This window comes from Erythrolamprus reginae, chromosome 4 (assembly GCF_031021105.1).
Source record: "Erythrolamprus reginae isolate rEryReg1 chromosome 4, rEryReg1.hap1, whole genome shotgun sequence".
Taxonomy (NCBI): domain Eukaryota; kingdom Metazoa; phylum Chordata; class Lepidosauria; order Squamata; family Dipsadidae; genus Erythrolamprus; species Erythrolamprus reginae.
The window spans coordinates 4,018,345-4,035,617 of NC_091953.1; the positions used below are offsets into that span (position 1 = coordinate 4,018,345).

Sequence of the window (17,273 nt, forward strand, 5' to 3'; positions counted from 1 at the left end):
AGTTGGGGGTTAGGGGTTGACACTACTGAGTCTGGTAATGAATTCCACGCTTCGATAACTCGATTGCTAAAGCCATATTTTTTACAGTCAAGTTTGGAGCAGTTAGTATTAAGCTTGAATCTGTTGCGTGCTCTTGTGTTGTTGCGGTTGAAGCTGAAGTAGTAATTGATCGGTAGGACGTTGATGGTATCTCAATCCTGGCTACATGACATAGATATCCTGGACAAACCGAGGTCAACAGACAAGATGCCAAGGGTGACAGGAAAGAGGTGTGCTTCGTATCTGCTCAACCCTTGCTCCAGATGGAAAAATAATCGCAGATGTCCCTTTTATCCAAACTGGAGTTAATAAAGTATCTTAGGACAGTGACTAATATCAGACATTTTGGCAAAGTAGGAGTGGCTTGGCGATCATGTGACCGGTCGGTAGTGGCTTAAAGGTCATGTGACTGGCTTAAAGATGGCCTACTTGACGTCACTCACATCAAGGGTTTGGGTTAGGGTGCCTGGCCTCTCCTTGCCTCAAAGAGATACAATTTCCCTCTCTATTTACTATTCCTGAACATCCAAAATATACTCTTTAATTTTATGTACATATGCCATATGTGTACATATTACACACAGGCACACAAAATATACATTATACATATAAATGCCTACATGGCATTGGACCACAATACCTACGGGACCGCCTTCTGCTGCACGAATCCCAGTGGCCAATTAGGTCCCACAGAGTTGGCCTTCTCCAGGTCCTGTCAACTAAACAATGTCGTCTGGCGGGACCAGGGGAAGAGCCTTCTCTGTGGCAGCCCCGCCCTCTGGAATCAACTCCCTCCAGAGATTCAAATTCTTCCCACCCTCCTCTCCTTCCGCAAGACTCCGAAGACCAGGTATGGGGTAATTGATGTATCCCCTTTTTTGGCCAGTAAGATTTATTTGTGGTTATAATTGGGTACTATTGACTGTTTTTTAAATGATAGTCGGTTTTTAGCTTTAGTTTTAATTATTGGATTTGTACTACATTGTTTTATTGTGGTTGTGAGCCGCCCCGAGTCTTCGGAGAGGGGTGGCATACAAATCTAATAAATTATTATTATTATTATTATTATTATTATTATTAATGGTGGAAGGTCTTAAGCATAAAACATATCAGGAAAGACTTAATGAACTCAATCTGTATAGTCTGGAGGACAGAAGGAAAAGGGGGGACATGATTGAAGCATTTAAATATGTTAAAGGGTTAAATAAGGTCCAGGAGGGAAGTGTTTTTAATAGGAAAGTGAACACAAGAACAAGGGGACACAATCTGAAGTTAGTTGGGGGAAAGATCAAAAGCAACGTGAGGAAATATTATTTTACTGAAAGAGTAGTAGATCCTTGGAACAAACTTCCAGCAGATGTGGTTGGTAAATCCACAGTAACTGAATTTAAACATGCCTGGGGTAAACAGGAAAAATACAGGAAATAGTATAAGGGCAGACTAGATGGACCAGGAGGTCTTTTTCTTCCGTCAGTCTTCTATGTTTCTATTATTATTATTATTATTATTATTATTATTATTATTATTATTACTATTATTACTAGATTTAGATTTAGATTTAGATTTAATTGGATTTGTATGCCGCCCCTCTCCAAGGCCTTGGGGTGGCTCACAGCATGTACAGAAAAACAGGAAACAATAATAACAATCCAATTTATACCTTAAAAAATAATCTTAAAATTCTAATTAAAAAGCTATACTATTACTGTATTAGTATTAGTATTAGTATTAGCATTAGCATTAGCACTAGCATTAGCATTACTATTACTATTACTATTTATTTATTTATTTATTTATTATTTAGATTTAGAAAGCAATTTTTTTTCTACCTGTTCTGTGTAACTGACCATACCCTAGGAGCCCATCACTGATCCTCTTACTCTACAGCCTTTCCAGGAAACCAGACGAGATAAATTAAATAAATAGAAAAGTTTGGCACTCGGGAGAATGAAACACACCCCTTCCATCCCTCCAACCCCACCTCCTGGCTATAAAAATCTCTCCCCGGCTGAAAAGTCAGGAGTTTTTAGGAGGATTCCGCTCAGGAGAAAGAAACCAGGATGAATTTCCAAGACCTCCTGCTGGACAGCAATCTATGAGAAATAGTTTTGCTCACCCACTCGGTTCTTTCGGTGACTTAATTCTCCCCACCCACCCTCAACCTTCCCCACTGGTTCTTCCACTCACCCCCTACTCCATCCTTTGGACGGCTGCTGGTCAGCAAGTCCAGCCCATTCCCACCCACCCACCTCCCCAAGGAGAAATTTCTCACGCCTTGCTCCAGCTGGACCATCTGGGAAAAAAAGGAAAAATTAGAACTCGGCTGGACAGGGAAACCGCCTGGCGAATCCACCAAACCTTCCGACTGCAAATATATTAGGTGGGTACCCCAGAGATCTGATGATTCCCTAGGAGACAAGACCCAAGGGATGGCGGTTGTCTCTGTGTGTCTCGGTTTTTGTGTGGGTTTTTTGTGCGTTGTTTCAGGGGCAGAGAAAAATGTCACCAGATGCTGCTGGAACGTTGATATATATATATATTTTGAAAACGTCTGCCCAGATCTTTTTAATCTAGGAATTGCAGTCAATGAGATAGCGACTTGTTTGTTTGTTTTTTTCTTTATCGGAAGGGAAATGGGTGGAGGGGCTTTGGAGCTTGATAACAGGAGAAAGGAGGCTGCTTGGAAACATATTTTTCTTTCCTCTCCCCTCCCCCCCCTGCCAAATCATAGATATTGATACAAAGATATTGACAATCTGAGGTTAGTTGGGGGAAAGATCAGAAGTAACGTGAGAAAATATTATTTGACTGAAAGAGTAGTAGATGCTTGGAACAAACTTCCAGCAGACGTGGTTGGTAAATCCAGAGGAAAAACATTTAAACATGCCTGCGATAAACATATATCCATCCTAAGATAATAGTGAAATAGTGTAAGGGCAGACTAGATGGACCATGGGGTGTTTTTCTGCCGTCAATCTTCTATGTTTCTATATTGATAATATTGATCAGGTCCAAAGACGGGCTACAAGAATGGTGGAAGGTCTTAAGCATAAAACGTATCAGGAAAGACTTCATGAACTCCATCTGTAGAGTCTGGAGGACAGAAGGAAAAGGGGGGACATGATTGAAACATTTAACTATGTGAAAGTGTTAAATAAGGTTCAGGAGGGAAGTGTTTTTAATAGAAAAGTGAACCCAAGAACAAGGGGACACAATCTGAGGTTAGTTGGGGCAAAAATCAGAAGCAACGCGAGAAATATATTATTTTACTGAAAGAGTAGTAGATGCTTGGAACAAACTTCCAGCAGACGTGGTTGATAAATCCACAGTCACTGAATCTAAACATGCCTGGGATAAACATAGATCCATCTTAAGATAAAATACAGGAAATATTGTAAGGGCAGACTAGATGGACCATGAGGTCTTTCTTTTTCTGCTGTCAATCTTCTATGTTTCTATAGTGAGGGATTTATTTTCCAAAGCACCAGAAGGCAGGACATGAAACAATGGATGGCAACTAATCAAGGAGAGAACCAACCTGGAATTAAGGAGAAATTTCCTGACAGTGGAGGACAGTTAACCAGTGGAACTGCTTGCCACCAGAATAGTAATAGCATTTAGATTTATATACCACTTCACAGTGCTTTACAACCCTCTCTAAGCGATTTACAGAATCAGCCTCTTGCCCTCAACAATCCTGGTCCTCATTTGACCCACCTTGGAAGGATGGAAGGCTGAGTCAACTTTGAGCCGGTGGTGAGATTCGAACTGCTGAACTACAGCTAACAGTTAGCTGAAGTAGCCTGCAGTGCTGCACTCTAACTACTGCGGCACCCCGGCTCTTGTGGATGCTCCATCACTAAGAGACTGGAAAACCACTTGTCTGGAATGACATAGGGTCCCCTGCTTGAGCAGGGGATTGGACTAGAAGACCTTTAAGGATCCCTTCTCGCTCTATTCAAATCGATATTGACTTAAGCATATGCTTTCCCATGTCACCAGGTTGTAAGTAGGTTTCATTTGATGGCATTGGAGCATGGATTCCGGGATATTTTGTTTAGGATCCCTTGGTATGTTTCTTCCCTTCTCTCTTAGACTAGAATAGAATTTTTTATTGTCCAAGTGTGATTGGACCCACAAGGAATTTGTCTTTGGTGCAGATGCTCTCATAAAAGACAAGATACATTTGTCAAGAATCATGTGGTACGACACTTAATGATGGTCATAGGGGTCAAATAAGCAATGAAGAAACCATCAATATTAATAAAAATCTTAGGATACAAGCAACAAGTTATAGTCATACAGTCCTAAGTGAGAGGAAAAGGATGGTAGGAATGATGAGAAAAACTAGTAGAAATAGTAGTGCAGTCTTAGTGAATAGTTTGACAGCGGTGAGGGAATTAGGGTTTTTAAATTATATTTATTATTATTATTATTATTATTATTATTTATTAATTAATTAATTAATTAATTAATTAGATTTGTATGCCGCCCCTCTCTGAAGACTCGGGGCAGCTCACAACAGTAATAGAAACAAAATAGTAGTGGAACAAATCTAATATTAAAAAACATATAAAACCCTATCATTATTTTAAAAAACCAAACAGCACATTCATACCAAACATAAAACAAAGTATAAAAAAGCCTGGGGGAAAGTGTCTCAACTCCCCCATGCCTGGCGGTATAAGTGAGTCTTGAGGAGTTTACGAAAGACAAGGAGGGTGGGGGCAGTTCTAATCTCCGGAGGGAGATGGTTCCAGAGGGCAGGGGCCGCAACAGAGAAGGCTCTTCCCCTGGGGCCCGCCAAAGGACATTGTTTAGTCGACGGGACCCGGAGAAGGCCAACTCTGTGGGACCTTATCGGTCGCTGGGATTCATGCGGTATTAATAATTGGATTAGATGTACTACTATTTATATATGTTGTGAGTCCTCGGAGAGGGGCGGCATACAAATCCAATTAATAAATAATAATAAATAAATTATTCATTTAGCAGAGTGACGGCGTTCGGGAAAAAACTATTCTTGTGTCTAGTTGTCTTGGTGTGCAGGGCTCTGTAGCGACGTTTTGAGGGTAGGAGTTGAAACAATTTGTGTCCAGGATTTGAGGGGTCAGTAAATATTTTCCCCGCCCTCCTTTTGACTCGTGCAGGATACCGGTCCTCAATGGAAGGCAAGTTGGCAGCCATTGTTTTTTCTGCAGTTCTGATTCTCCTCTGAAGTCTGTGTCAGTCTTGTTGGGTTGCAGAACTGAACCAGACAATGATAGAGGTGTAGATGACAGACTCCATGATTCCTCTGTAGAACTGGACCAGCAAAACATAGAATCATAAGGTCGTAAGTGTTGTGGTTAGCTCTGGCCCAGCTCCTGCCCCAAGGACTGTGGATGTGGGGGAGACATCCACATGCTGCAGGCCTGTTCCCCCCCCCCCGGTGGAATCTGCTGATGAAGGCTCCTCTGACCAAGAAGACATGAGTGACAGGGAGGAGGAGAGTGTGGCAGACAGCTCAGAAGGAGATCAATTCTCTAGCTCCTCCTTGGATTACAGAACAAGAGTTAATGATACAGCCACGCATGCGGAGAGTGATGCATAGGCAACAACAACGAAGAGATTGTTATCAAAGAAAATGAGGCCACCTGTGGTTGGGTGGGGCTGTGGTCATTAGTGAGGCTGCTATAAAGAGCAGCCTGTGGGTTTGGCCATTGTGGAGGATTATCTGATCCTTGTGTTTCGTGACTGCTTTACTGACTTTGACTTTTTGTGTGCTGATTTTTCCCCGCTTTGAAACTAAACCAGAGCAAAGTGTGTTTCACCTTGTGAAAGAAGAAGGACTGTGAATTGCCTCACAGCTGCAAGCTAAGTATCACAGAACTGATAAGGGACTTTACAAATTACCAGTTTGTTTGGAGACAAGTGCTCTTTGCTATACCAAAAGAAGGCTTGGTTTAAGTGAATTTTCATTATAAAGAACATTGTTTTGAATTTTCAAACGTCTGTGTGTCTGAAATTTGTACCTGTGAATTTTTGGGAGGATTCTACCAGAGAGCCCGACAGAATAGTAAGGGACCACAGAGGTCATCTAGTCTGATCCTCTGCTCAAGGCAGGAGAAGTTACACCATCCCATCAAAAGGATGTCCAGTCTATTTTTGAAAACCTCCAGTGATGGAGCATTCGGAACTTCTGGATGCAAGCTGTTCCACGGATTAATTGTTCTCACTGTCAGGAAATTTCTCCTCGGTTCCAGGTTGCTTCTTCTCCTTGAAGGGTCTTCCGTCCATTACTTTGTGTCTTGTCCTCAGGGGTTTTGGAGAACATATCAATCTTCTATTCTCTATGACAGCCCCTCAACTAGTGGAAGGCACTATGTGCAGGTGGCGGTTCCTGCTGATGCGATTACGTGCGCAGCGCATGTACATGTCAGAGTGATATTTGGCTTCTGCGCATGGACAGGAAGCAAATCTCATGAGAAGACATGTGGGCGTCTGAGATTTTGGTGATTTCGACGCATGCACGGAAGTAAAAAATTGCTCCAAATCACCCAAAATCTCATACGGCTGCGCATCCTCCTGCAAAATGTTGCCTCTTGCGCATGCGCAAAAGCCAAATCTCATCCAACATGTGCATGCGCCCGTCTGTCACCTGGAGATGCGCGCAGAGCTCCATTTTCACTACAGGAACGCCGTCCTCCCCTGGGTTCCGGTAGCAACCCAATACTGATTTTGTTGTCTCTTTTAGGGGTCTGTCCTTTTATTCAAGAGCTTCCTTAATTTTAAAAAAAGTCCCATTGAGTACAGAGGCACTTAAATTACAAGTACAGTGGTACCTCTACCTAAGAACGCCTCTACTTACAAACTTTTCTAAATATGAACTGGGTGTTCAAGGTTTTTTTGCCTCTTCTCAAGAACCATTTTCCACTTACAACCCCGAGCCTCTGAAACTGTAACCGGAAAAGGCAGAGAGAAGCCTCCATGGGGCCTCTCTAGGAATCTCCCGGGAGGAAACAGGGCCGGAAAAGGCAGGGAGAAGCCTCCATGGGGCCTCTCTAGGAATCTCCCGGGAGGAAACAGGGCCGGAAAAGGCAGGGAGAAGCCTCCATGGGGCCTCTCTAGGAATCTCCCAGGAGGAATCAGGGCCGGAAAAGGCAGGGAGAAGCCTCTGTGGGGCCTCTCGTGGAATCTCCCGGGAGGAAACAGGGCCGGAAAAGGCAGGGAGAAGCCTCCGTGGGCCTCTCTAGGAATCTCCTGGGAGGAAACAGGGCCGGAAAAGGCGGGCATAAGCCTCCGTTGGGCCTCTCTAGGAATCTCCTGGGAGGAAACAGGGCCGGAAAAGGCGGGCATAAGCCTCCGTTGGGCCTCTCTAGGAATCTCCCGGGAGGAATCAGGGCCGGAAAAGGCAGGGAGAAGCCTCCGTGGGGCCTCTCTAGGAATCTCCTGGGAGGAAACAGGGCCGGAAAAGGCGGGCATAAGCCTCCGTTGGGCCTCTCTAGGAATCTCCCGGGAGGAAACAGGGCCGGAAAAGGCAGGGAGAAGCCTCCGTGGGCCTCTCTAGGAATCTCCTGGGAGGAAACAGGGCCGGAAAAGGCGGGCATAAGCCTCCATTGGGCCTCTCTAGGAATCTCCTTTGCAGGTAGGTACTGTAGGTAACTTTGATAGAAAGAGAGATGGACAAAGCGAGAAAAAAAACCTGCCAGGAACTCTGAATATAATAAATTTCAAATATCTTTATTACCTAATGCATTGACATCCTTCAGCCTATTACCTAATAGATAAGAGAATTAAATATATATACAGGAATATAAATATAGGTGGTATTAAGGAATTAGAATAAATACAAAGTATAACTGTGAGGAAAAACTATGGGATTAGGAATAGCATTTTGCAAACTATTTATTGATACTTATTTATTGTTGATATTTAGCACACCGCTAGATTAATAGAGACATTAATGGAAATACAGTTTAGCTGTCACTTGTGTTTTTTGTGCTTTTTTGTTTTGTTTTTCTTTTTGGTGTGGGTGTGATGTTAGTTGTATCATTTGTAAAGTTGGTGTTTCACTTTCTTTTTCAAAGTTGTTTTTAAATGTAAATAAATCGAATAAAATTTTATCTAGGCAACTTCCAAAAAAATCACATACAGGTTGTTAGGAAACTTTTTAAAAGTCATAAGGAAACTGATAAGGCACCATCTCTTACTCTTGGCCGCTTTAAGATCTTGCCAACTGGGGAATTCTGGGAGTTGAAGTCCAGATATCTTAAAGCAGGGGTCTCTCCAACCTTGGCAACTTTGTAGGTAGATACTGTAGGTACCTTTGCTAGAAGGAGAGATGGACGAATCTAGAAAAAGCCCTCCAGAAACTCTTTAAAAAACAACAACAACAATGGCTGAGATGGGACATAGAGGTCTAATCCCTAGAAATGACAGCTCAAATAAAACCCCAAACTCCTTGACGGTCCACATCTGGCTTCGCCCTTCAACAGTTCTGCAGCTGGATGTTGACCGCGGCCAAAAGGCTGGTGAAATTCCCACTGTTTGCGCCAACTGTTTGCATTCACCCAAGCTCGACTTTCATACCACCATTTCCCACGAACAGTTTGATCGCTAACCACTGCTCCTTTCTCCTTTTCTCTTAGACGCCATGAAATTTTACCTCTTATTCCTCTGGGCTGTTCTAAACGGTGGCATCTCGACGTATCGACCTGTCGTGCTTGCGCCTTGCAGAACGGTAAGGGTTTGGCTTAGCCGAGAGAAAAACGACGCGTGGAATCCATTTATACGTGGGATTGGGGAATTTTGAAGTATTTTTCTCCTGACATACCCACCAAGCCATGGTCACAGAGCCTGTAGGGAAAAAAATTGAATTTCATCCCTGGCTATTTTATTTTATTCTATTCTATTCTATTCTATTCTATTCTGTGTTCTGTTTTCTGTTTTCTGTTTTCTGTTCTCTGTTCTCTGTTCTATGTTCAATGTTCTATTCTATTTTCTGTTTTCTGTTTTCTGTTTTCTGTTTTCTGTTTTCTGTATTCTATTCTATTCTATTCTATCCTATTCTCTATTTCTTGTTCCATTCTATTCTATTCTGTTCTATGTTCTATAGCCTATATCCTACATTCTATATTCTATATTCTACATTCTCTTCTCTTCTATCCTATTCTCTATTTTCTATTCTCTATTCTATTCTATTCTGTTCTATGTTCTATGCTCTATATTCTGTGTTCTATCTTCTCTTCTCTTCTATCTTCTCTTCTCTTCTATCTCCTCTTCTCTTCTATCTTCTCTTCTCTTCTACCCTACCCTACCTTATCCCATCCCATCCCATTCCATTCCATTATTACCTAACCAGGTTTAGCACATGGTGTGAAAGCATCTGCAAAGCTGTTGTCTGAACTGGTTAAACAAAAGCCAGCCAAAAAGTGATTGAAGGGGCTAAATTACCGCTGATGCAAGACTTGGACCGAAGCCTTTGGCTTTTGTGCAGTTTCTGCTCTGAGAACCCAGCATCGACCGCTCTCGTTTCCTCTATTTAGCAAACAGAGCGAGTCCAACCTCCGACATCCCTCTAGTGATGCAATCCAGGAAAAGTGAGATACAGGATCTGTTCTTTTCGCCTGATCCTATCCAGATGTTGTGGCCAAGAAGGATTGTTCTTCCTTTGCCAATGAGCAGGGGAAGATGGGAGTTGTGGGTCCATGGGGCTGTTTGGTCCTGCAAAGAGAGATGTAGCAGTCCTGGGCAAAAGATTCATAGTCCTCACTTTATGACCACAAGTGTGTTCTGTCTCCACGAAGAACATAACACAACACCCAGTTTATATGCACTTATTTAATGCAGACACCACTATTAATAAAACGCCTTAGCAGTGAATATGTACACACCAATCTACAAGCAAGTCTTTATGGGCAAGCAACCAGCTACTAATTAATCTTCATTAATAGCTGGCATCAGTTCAAAGAGTTTTAAAGCTAAAAAGAGCAATTAAGTCTTGATAAAACTTATCAGGAAAGACTTCATGAACTCAATCTGTAAAGTCTGGAGAACCCAAGAACAAGGGGGCACAATCTGCGGTTAGTTGGGGAAAAGATTAGAAGCAACATGAGAAAATATTATTTGACTGAAAGAGTAGTAGATGCTTGGAACAAACTTCCAGCAGATGTGGTTGGTAAATCCATAGTAACTGAATTTAAACATGCTTGGGATAAACATAGATCCATCCTAAGATAAAATGCAGGAAATAGTATAAGGGCAGACTAGATGGACCGTGAGGTCTTTTTCTGCCATCAATCTTCAATGTTTCTATGTTTCTATGTTTCTATATGTATGTATGTATGTATGTATGTATGTATGTATGTATGTATGTATCTATCTATCTATCTATCTATCTATCATCTATCTATCTATCTATCTATCTATCTATCTATCTATCTATCTATCTATCTATCTACCTACCTACCTACCTACCTACCTACCTATACACACACACATAATATATATGTTTGTAGAGAGACGGGGAGAGGAGAGAGAGAGATAATGGATAGATGATAGACAGATGATAAATACATGATAGATAGATGTTAAACAGACAGGTGATAGAGATGATAGATGGGTAATAATAGAAGATAGATCAACAGAGAGAGAGAGGTAAGACAGAGAGACAATCTGGCAGACAGAGAGATGATAGATAGATAGATGATACATAGACAGACAGACAGACAGATGATAGACCCATATATGACAGAGATAATAGATGGGCAATATATCATGAGAGAGAGAGAGGGAGAGAGAAAGAAAGAAAGAGAGAGAGAGAGAGAGAGAAAGGATGAGAGAGAGAGAGAATGGGACACCAAGAGAGAATGAGAGAGAGAGAAAGGCTGAGAGAGAAAGGATGAGGGAGAGAGAGAATGAGAGAGAGAGAGAAAGGATGAGAGAGAGAGATAGAATGGGAGGGAGAGAATGAGAGAGAGAAAGAAAGGATGAGAGAGAGAGAGGATGGGAGGGATAGAATGAGAGAGAGAGAGAATGAGAGAGAGAGAAAGGATGAGAGAGAGAGAGAATGGGAGGGAGAAAATGAGAGAGAGAGAGAAAAGATGAGAGAGAGAGAGAGAGGATGGGAGGGATAGAATGAGAGAGAGAGAGAATGATAGAGAGAGAGAAAGAAAGGATGAGAGAGAGAGAGAATGGGAGGGAGAGAATGAGAGAGAGAGAGAAAGGATGAGAGAGAGAAAGGATGAGAGAGAGAATGAGAGAGAGAGAGAAAGGATGAGGGAGACAGAGGATGGGAGAGAGAACGGGAGATTGCTTATTGGCCATTGTTCCTCCTCTAAAAACCGTCTGCAAGGCCAACCCTTGGCTGCAATTCCCAGGAGTGATGCGCTGGGCTCCCTGGAAAGTTAGAATAGACTGTCGCTCACCCGCTTCCATTTAAAAATAATTTTAAAAGATATATATATATCCTTTTCCTGTTTCCTGTCGGCATTCTTTCTGGGGGCCCCTGGGACTGCCCTCCATAGACTGGAGCCCCTCCACCACCGAGCTATATCTGTCTGCTAGAACAAAGGCCCGAGAGGAAGCGAGGTCTGGACAAACTCGGGAGGAGTTCAGAAGGAGCCTCCGGGGTAGGAGACAATCCGGTGCCAGACAGGAAATACGGATAGTCCTCAACTTACGGATGCAAATGGGACCAGAATCTCGGCCGCTTTGTGGCTAAGTGACTCGCTCCCAACCTTATTTTGACCGCGGTTGTTAAAGCGAAACACGGCGGTCCTTAAGTAAACCACAGGGTTGTTAAATGAATCCAGGTTTTCCCCATAGAAACATAGAAGACTGACGGCAGAAAAAGACCTCATGGTCCATCTAGTCTGCCCTTATACTATTTCCTGTATTTTATCTTAGGATGGGTCTATGTTTATCCCGGGCATGTTTAAATTCAGTTCCTGTGGATTTACCAACCACGTCTGCTAGAAGTTTGTTCCAAGGATCTACTACTCTTTCAGTAAAATAATATTTTCTCACGTTACTTCTGATCTTTCAACCAACTAACCTCAGATTGTTCCCCCTTGTTCTTGTGTTCATTTTCCTACTAAAAACACTTCCCCCCTGAACCTTATTTAACCCTTTAACATATTTAAATGTTTTGATCATGTCCCCCCTTTTCCTCCTGTCCTCCAGACTCTACAGATGGAGTTCATGAAGTCTTTTCCAATACGTTTTTTGCTTAAGACCTTCCACCATTCTTGTAGCCCGTCTTTGGACCCGTTCAATTTTATCCATATCTTTTTGTAGGTGAGGTCTCCAGAACTGAACACAGTATTCCAAATGGGGTCTCACCAGTGCTCTATACAGCGGGATCACAATCTCCCTCTTCCTGCTTATTATACCTCTAGCTATGCAGCCAAGCATTCGACTTGTTTTCCCTACCAGCTGACAGTTCACCCATTTTGAGACTGTCAGAAATCACGACCCCTAAATCCTTTTCTTCTGAAGTTTTTGCTAACACAGAACTGCCAATACAATACTCAGATTGAGGATTCCTTTTGCCCAAGTGCATTATTTTACATTTGGAAACATTAAACTGCAGTTTCCATTGCTTTGACCACTTATCTAGTAAAGCTAAATCATTAGCAACAGCATCACAATTTTTATTCCCCTAACTTTCTTCTTTTCTACAGAAAAACCTGGAGGTGTTTTGTCAGAACGTGGATCTTTACCAGGTGCCCGCAGAGCTTCACCCGGACGTGTCTAAAATTGACCTCTCCAGAAATAAGATCCGAAACGTCACTGAGAGTCCCCTGACCTTCTACGCTTCCCTCCGTCACTTGGACTTAAGTTCCAACTTGATCGGATTTCTCGAGCCCGGGATCTTTGCGGAGATGAAGATCCTGCAGGACATCAACTTGTCCAACAACCGTCTCTACCTCTTGGCTCAGGAAGACCTGTGGGTTGGGTTACTCCCCCAAGTCAGGAGGCTCGATCTGTCTCGCAACAGCCTCTACAGCGGGATGGCCGAACACTTCATCCAACAGGCCCCTTCGCTGCAGTATCTTTCCTTGGCGGAAAACAGCATCATACACATCTCCCAGAGCATGTTCCAAGGTTCTCCAGAGCTGGTTGAAGTCAACCTGCACAACAACATGATTATGGAGATAGAAGAAGGCGCGTTTGAGAGTCTGAAGCGCCTCTCCAAGCTGAACCTCTCCATGAACTCCCTCACTTGCATCGTGGAGTTCAACCTCAAGCAGCTGGACCTTCTCGATCTCAGCCGCAACAGCATCGAGTCCTTCCACTCCACCCAGTCGGAGGAGGACTTCAACTTGACCTGGCTTGACCTGAGTGAGAACAAACTCTTTCGGTTCCCCATTCTCCCTCAAGGAAACAAGCTGGCTTACTTGAACCTTACCAACAACATCATGCAATTCGTGATGGTGGACTCCCGTAGCGACGTAGACTACGAGTGGGAAGATGGGCCTCAGTATCACAACGATTCCAATCCTCCTTACTTACCTGCCCTGTTATACTTGGACCTCAGTTACAACAAGATCCAATCCATCCCGAGCCAATTCTTTGACTCCATGTCATCCCTCCAGTTCTTTAATTTAAGCAAAAATTGCCTGCAGACTTTTGAGACAAACAATGAGCTGGCCTCGTTGTCCGTCCTCGACCTTAGCTGCAACTCTTTGAAGAGCCTTAAGTTGGGCACCAAGGACTTGACTAGTTTGCAAGAGTTCTACCTCCAAGACAACCATCTTCAAGAGCTGCGTCCAGATATCTTTCAAGGTCTCCCGCATCTCCGGTGGCTTGATTTGAGGAACAACAAAGTCCATCTCTGCGACCCACATTCTGGATCAGGAAGGCACCCTTTGCCTCCTAAAGTGCCTCACAGTTGCGTCTCGTTCGTGCGAGTTCCTGAACTTCAATATTTGTATCTTTCATCCAATCATTTGAAGAAGCTACCCATGTACAACTTCTTTGGGACTAATCTTAGAGTACTGGATATTTCCATGAACTGGGGGCTTCAGATAGAAGCCAAATCGTTGGTGGGTTTGGAGTTCTCGCTGGAATATTTGGATTTACACGGGAATGGCCTGACCACCCTGAATGTGAATTTTTCTCTTTTTCCTCACCTCAGATATCTCAATCTATCGGACAATCAGCTGAGCTGGTTACCAGCTTGGTCGGAAGATTGCTGCATCCTTGAAGTCTTAGATCTTCACAACAACAGCTTCAACAGCTTGAAAAATAGCCAGATCCCAACTCTGGAGAAAAACTTACGGAATTTGTACCTGGTAGGAAACCCGTTGAGCTGTTGCGGGAACATCTGGCTTTCTCAAATGATCCATAAAGCCGTGGTGGAGATCCCTGATTTAGACTTGGTCAAATGTCAGTTTGCCCGGAGTTTGGGCTTTGAGGAAGAAGAGGTCCACGTGAGCCACGTCAGGCCGGAAGACTGCGAGAAAGAGGACCTCAAGAAAATAAGCATTTCGATTTTGCTGGCAATTCTGCTGTTGCTTCTCTCGCTGATCGTCATTGGAGTCGGTTTCGTTTGTTGTTATCGGAGACACTTGTTCGGGCGCCATTACAAGGTGTAGGCCGAGAGAGGCTTTGCAAAGTTGTGTTTCTATCCCTTGGATACCGGACAGCATCCTGGACCCGATTCGATTTGATTCTACGAGGGAGTTTTTCAACAGGCTGTGAAAGTTTGGATGATAAGATGGTGACTCAGTCTTACGTCCAAGTTGTCATTCAGGGAGAACATTGGCAAAGATAATCTCTTATGGATTCAGGGAGAACATTGGCAAAGATAATCTCTTATGGATTCAGGGAGAACATTGGCAAAGATAATCTCTTATGGATTCAGGGAGAACATTGGCAAAGATACTCTCTTATGGATTCAGGGAGAACATAGGGCCAAAGAACTCCATTATAGATCTAGAACAGGGCTTCCCAATCTTGGCAACTTTAAGAAGAACTTTGAGGTTCTTCTTTAAAAAATTTAAGAACTTTCTAAGATTAGATCAGACAACCATTTGCCTGAAAATTAGGGCAGTGATGGCGAACCTTTTTTGGTTCGTGTGCCAAAAAGGGTTTGTGTGCGTGTGCTGGCATGCGCACATGTGCCCACAACCATTTCCTCCCACCTCACGCATGTGCCCCCCAAGCTGCCCCTGTGAACAATCCCTCCCATCCCTGCGCAGGCCTCACTGAAGCCTGGGACAGTGAAAAAATGGCCAAACGGGTAAACAGGAAGTTCAGAAAAACAGACTTCCGCTTTGCGCGTTGTGCTGTTTTTCGCACTCCAGAGTTTCCTGAAGCCTCCAGAGCAGTGTTCCCTCTAATTTTTTTTTTGGGGGGGGCGGAAAAGTATAGTGTCTGAGCGGCAGTCCCTTCGGGACTGGGCGGCACAGAAATAATAAATAAATGAATGAATGAATGAATGAATGAATGAATGAACGAACGAACGAACGAACGAACGAACGAATGAACGAACAAACAAGCAAACAAACAAACAAACAAACAAAAAACCCACCCTGTTTTGCCTCAGAGAATTTCAAAATAAAATACTGTACTGTGTGTCTTTAACAGTGAGCTCATAATAGGGCAACTCTATCAATATCAAAATGCCACTTAAATAGTTGAGCTAGTTTCAAACTAGATTTTGATTTTCTTTCTCTCTTCCTTACTCCCATTCTTTTTCTTTCTCTTTTCCTTCCTCTCTTTTTTCTATCTGTTTCTCTCTCTTCCTCTCTTCCTCTCTCTCTCCTTCCCTCTCACGCTTTCCCTCTCGGCTTCTGGGCAGGTTTGGAAAACTCTGAGTTGATGATGATTTTTAAGTGCGCGATTGCTCACTGCTCAGCTTAGAGGGAACTATGCTCCAGAGTGCAAAAAACAGCAAAATGGGCAAACCGGAAGTCCTTTTTCCAAACTTTGGTTTGCCTGTTGGGTGATTTTTGCACTCCGGGGCTTCAAGGAAGCTTCTCTGAAGACTCCAGAGGGCAAAATAGCCTGTCCCAAGGCTGAAAGTCAGATGTCTAGCACACGCATGCGCGCTGGAGCTGACATAGGGCAATGTTTCGCATGCCTTCTGATATGGCTCCGCGTGCCACCTGTGGCATACGTGCCACAGGTTCGCCATCACAGGTCGAGGGTTTCCTGCTTGAGCAGAGGGCTGGACTAGAAGACCTTCAAGGCCCCTTCCAACTCTGTTATTCTGTTAATCTGACCCTTTGCATATACAGTGATACCTTGTCTGACAAACTTAATTGGTTCCGGGATGAGATTCGTAAGGTGAAAAGTTTGTAAGACGAAACAATGTTTCCCATAGGAATCAATGGAAAAGTGGTTAATGCCTGCAAGCCCAAAACTCACCCCTTTTGCCAGCCGAAGCGCCCACTTTTGCACTGGTGGGATTCCCATGAGGTGCCACTCCATGGGAAACCCCACCTCCGGACTTCCATGTTTTTGCGATGCTGCGATTTCTCTGAGGCTCCCCTCGCTGGGAAACCCCACCTCTGGACTTCCGTTGCCAGCAAAGCACCCATTTTTGCACTGCTGGGATTTTCCTGCAGCATCACAAAAACACGGAAGTCCGGAGGTGGGGTTTCCCATGGAGGGGAGCCTCAGGGGAATCCCAGCAACGCAAAACGGGCGCTTCGCTGGCAACCTAAGTCCGGAGGCGGGGCATCCCAGCGACGGCAGCAGGTTCATAAGGTGAAAATAGTTCGGAAGAAGAGGCAAAAAAATCTTAAACCCCGGGTTCGTATCTCAAAATGTTCGTATGATGAGGGGTTCGTAAGACGAGGTATCGCTGTATCTAGTGTAATGAAGAGAAGGGTAACACGATAGCACTCTTCCAATATTTGAGGGACTGTTGCAAAAAAGAGGGGATCAAACTATTTTCCAAAGCCCCTGAGGGAAGGACAAGAAGGGGGAGGGAATGGGTGTGGTATGTGTGCATGTGCTAGCTCACCGACACCCCCACTTTCGGCATGTGAACCCAAAAATGTCCACCATCCCTGGGTTAGAAGGATCAAACTACCTCTCTCCTTTTATGTAATCCTTCCTTCTCTGCAACAGGAAAGGAATTGTGGTTGCCAATTGTTGTGTCCCTGTACATTGGGCGGGCATCATGCGTGCGTCCCTGCATGTGTCGAATTGCATTTTAGTGGGTGCGTTCCACAGAAAACGCCTGAACACCCCAGAGTCTGCAACTACAGGTATTCCTCAACTTACGACCGCAACGG

The 17,273-nt window shown here is 43.8% G+C and overlaps 1 protein-coding gene across 1 annotated transcript; it reads left to right on the plus strand.

The window, feature by feature from the left end:
- The first annotated feature begins 2,100 nt into the window (after nucleotides 1-2,100).
- LRRC32 (leucine rich repeat containing 32) lies at nucleotides 2,101-14,822 on the plus strand. Its single transcript, XM_070751619.1, has 3 exons — nucleotides 2,101-2,419; nucleotides 8,670-8,761; nucleotides 12,705-14,822. Exons 2-3 carry the CDS (start codon nucleotides 8,675-8,677, stop codon nucleotides 14,619-14,621), a joined length of 2,004 nt encoding a protein of 667 aa, XP_070607720.1. The 5' UTR covers nucleotides 2,101-2,419; nucleotides 8,670-8,674; the 3' UTR covers nucleotides 14,622-14,822.
- Nucleotides 14,823-17,273: the final 2,451 nt, after the last annotated feature.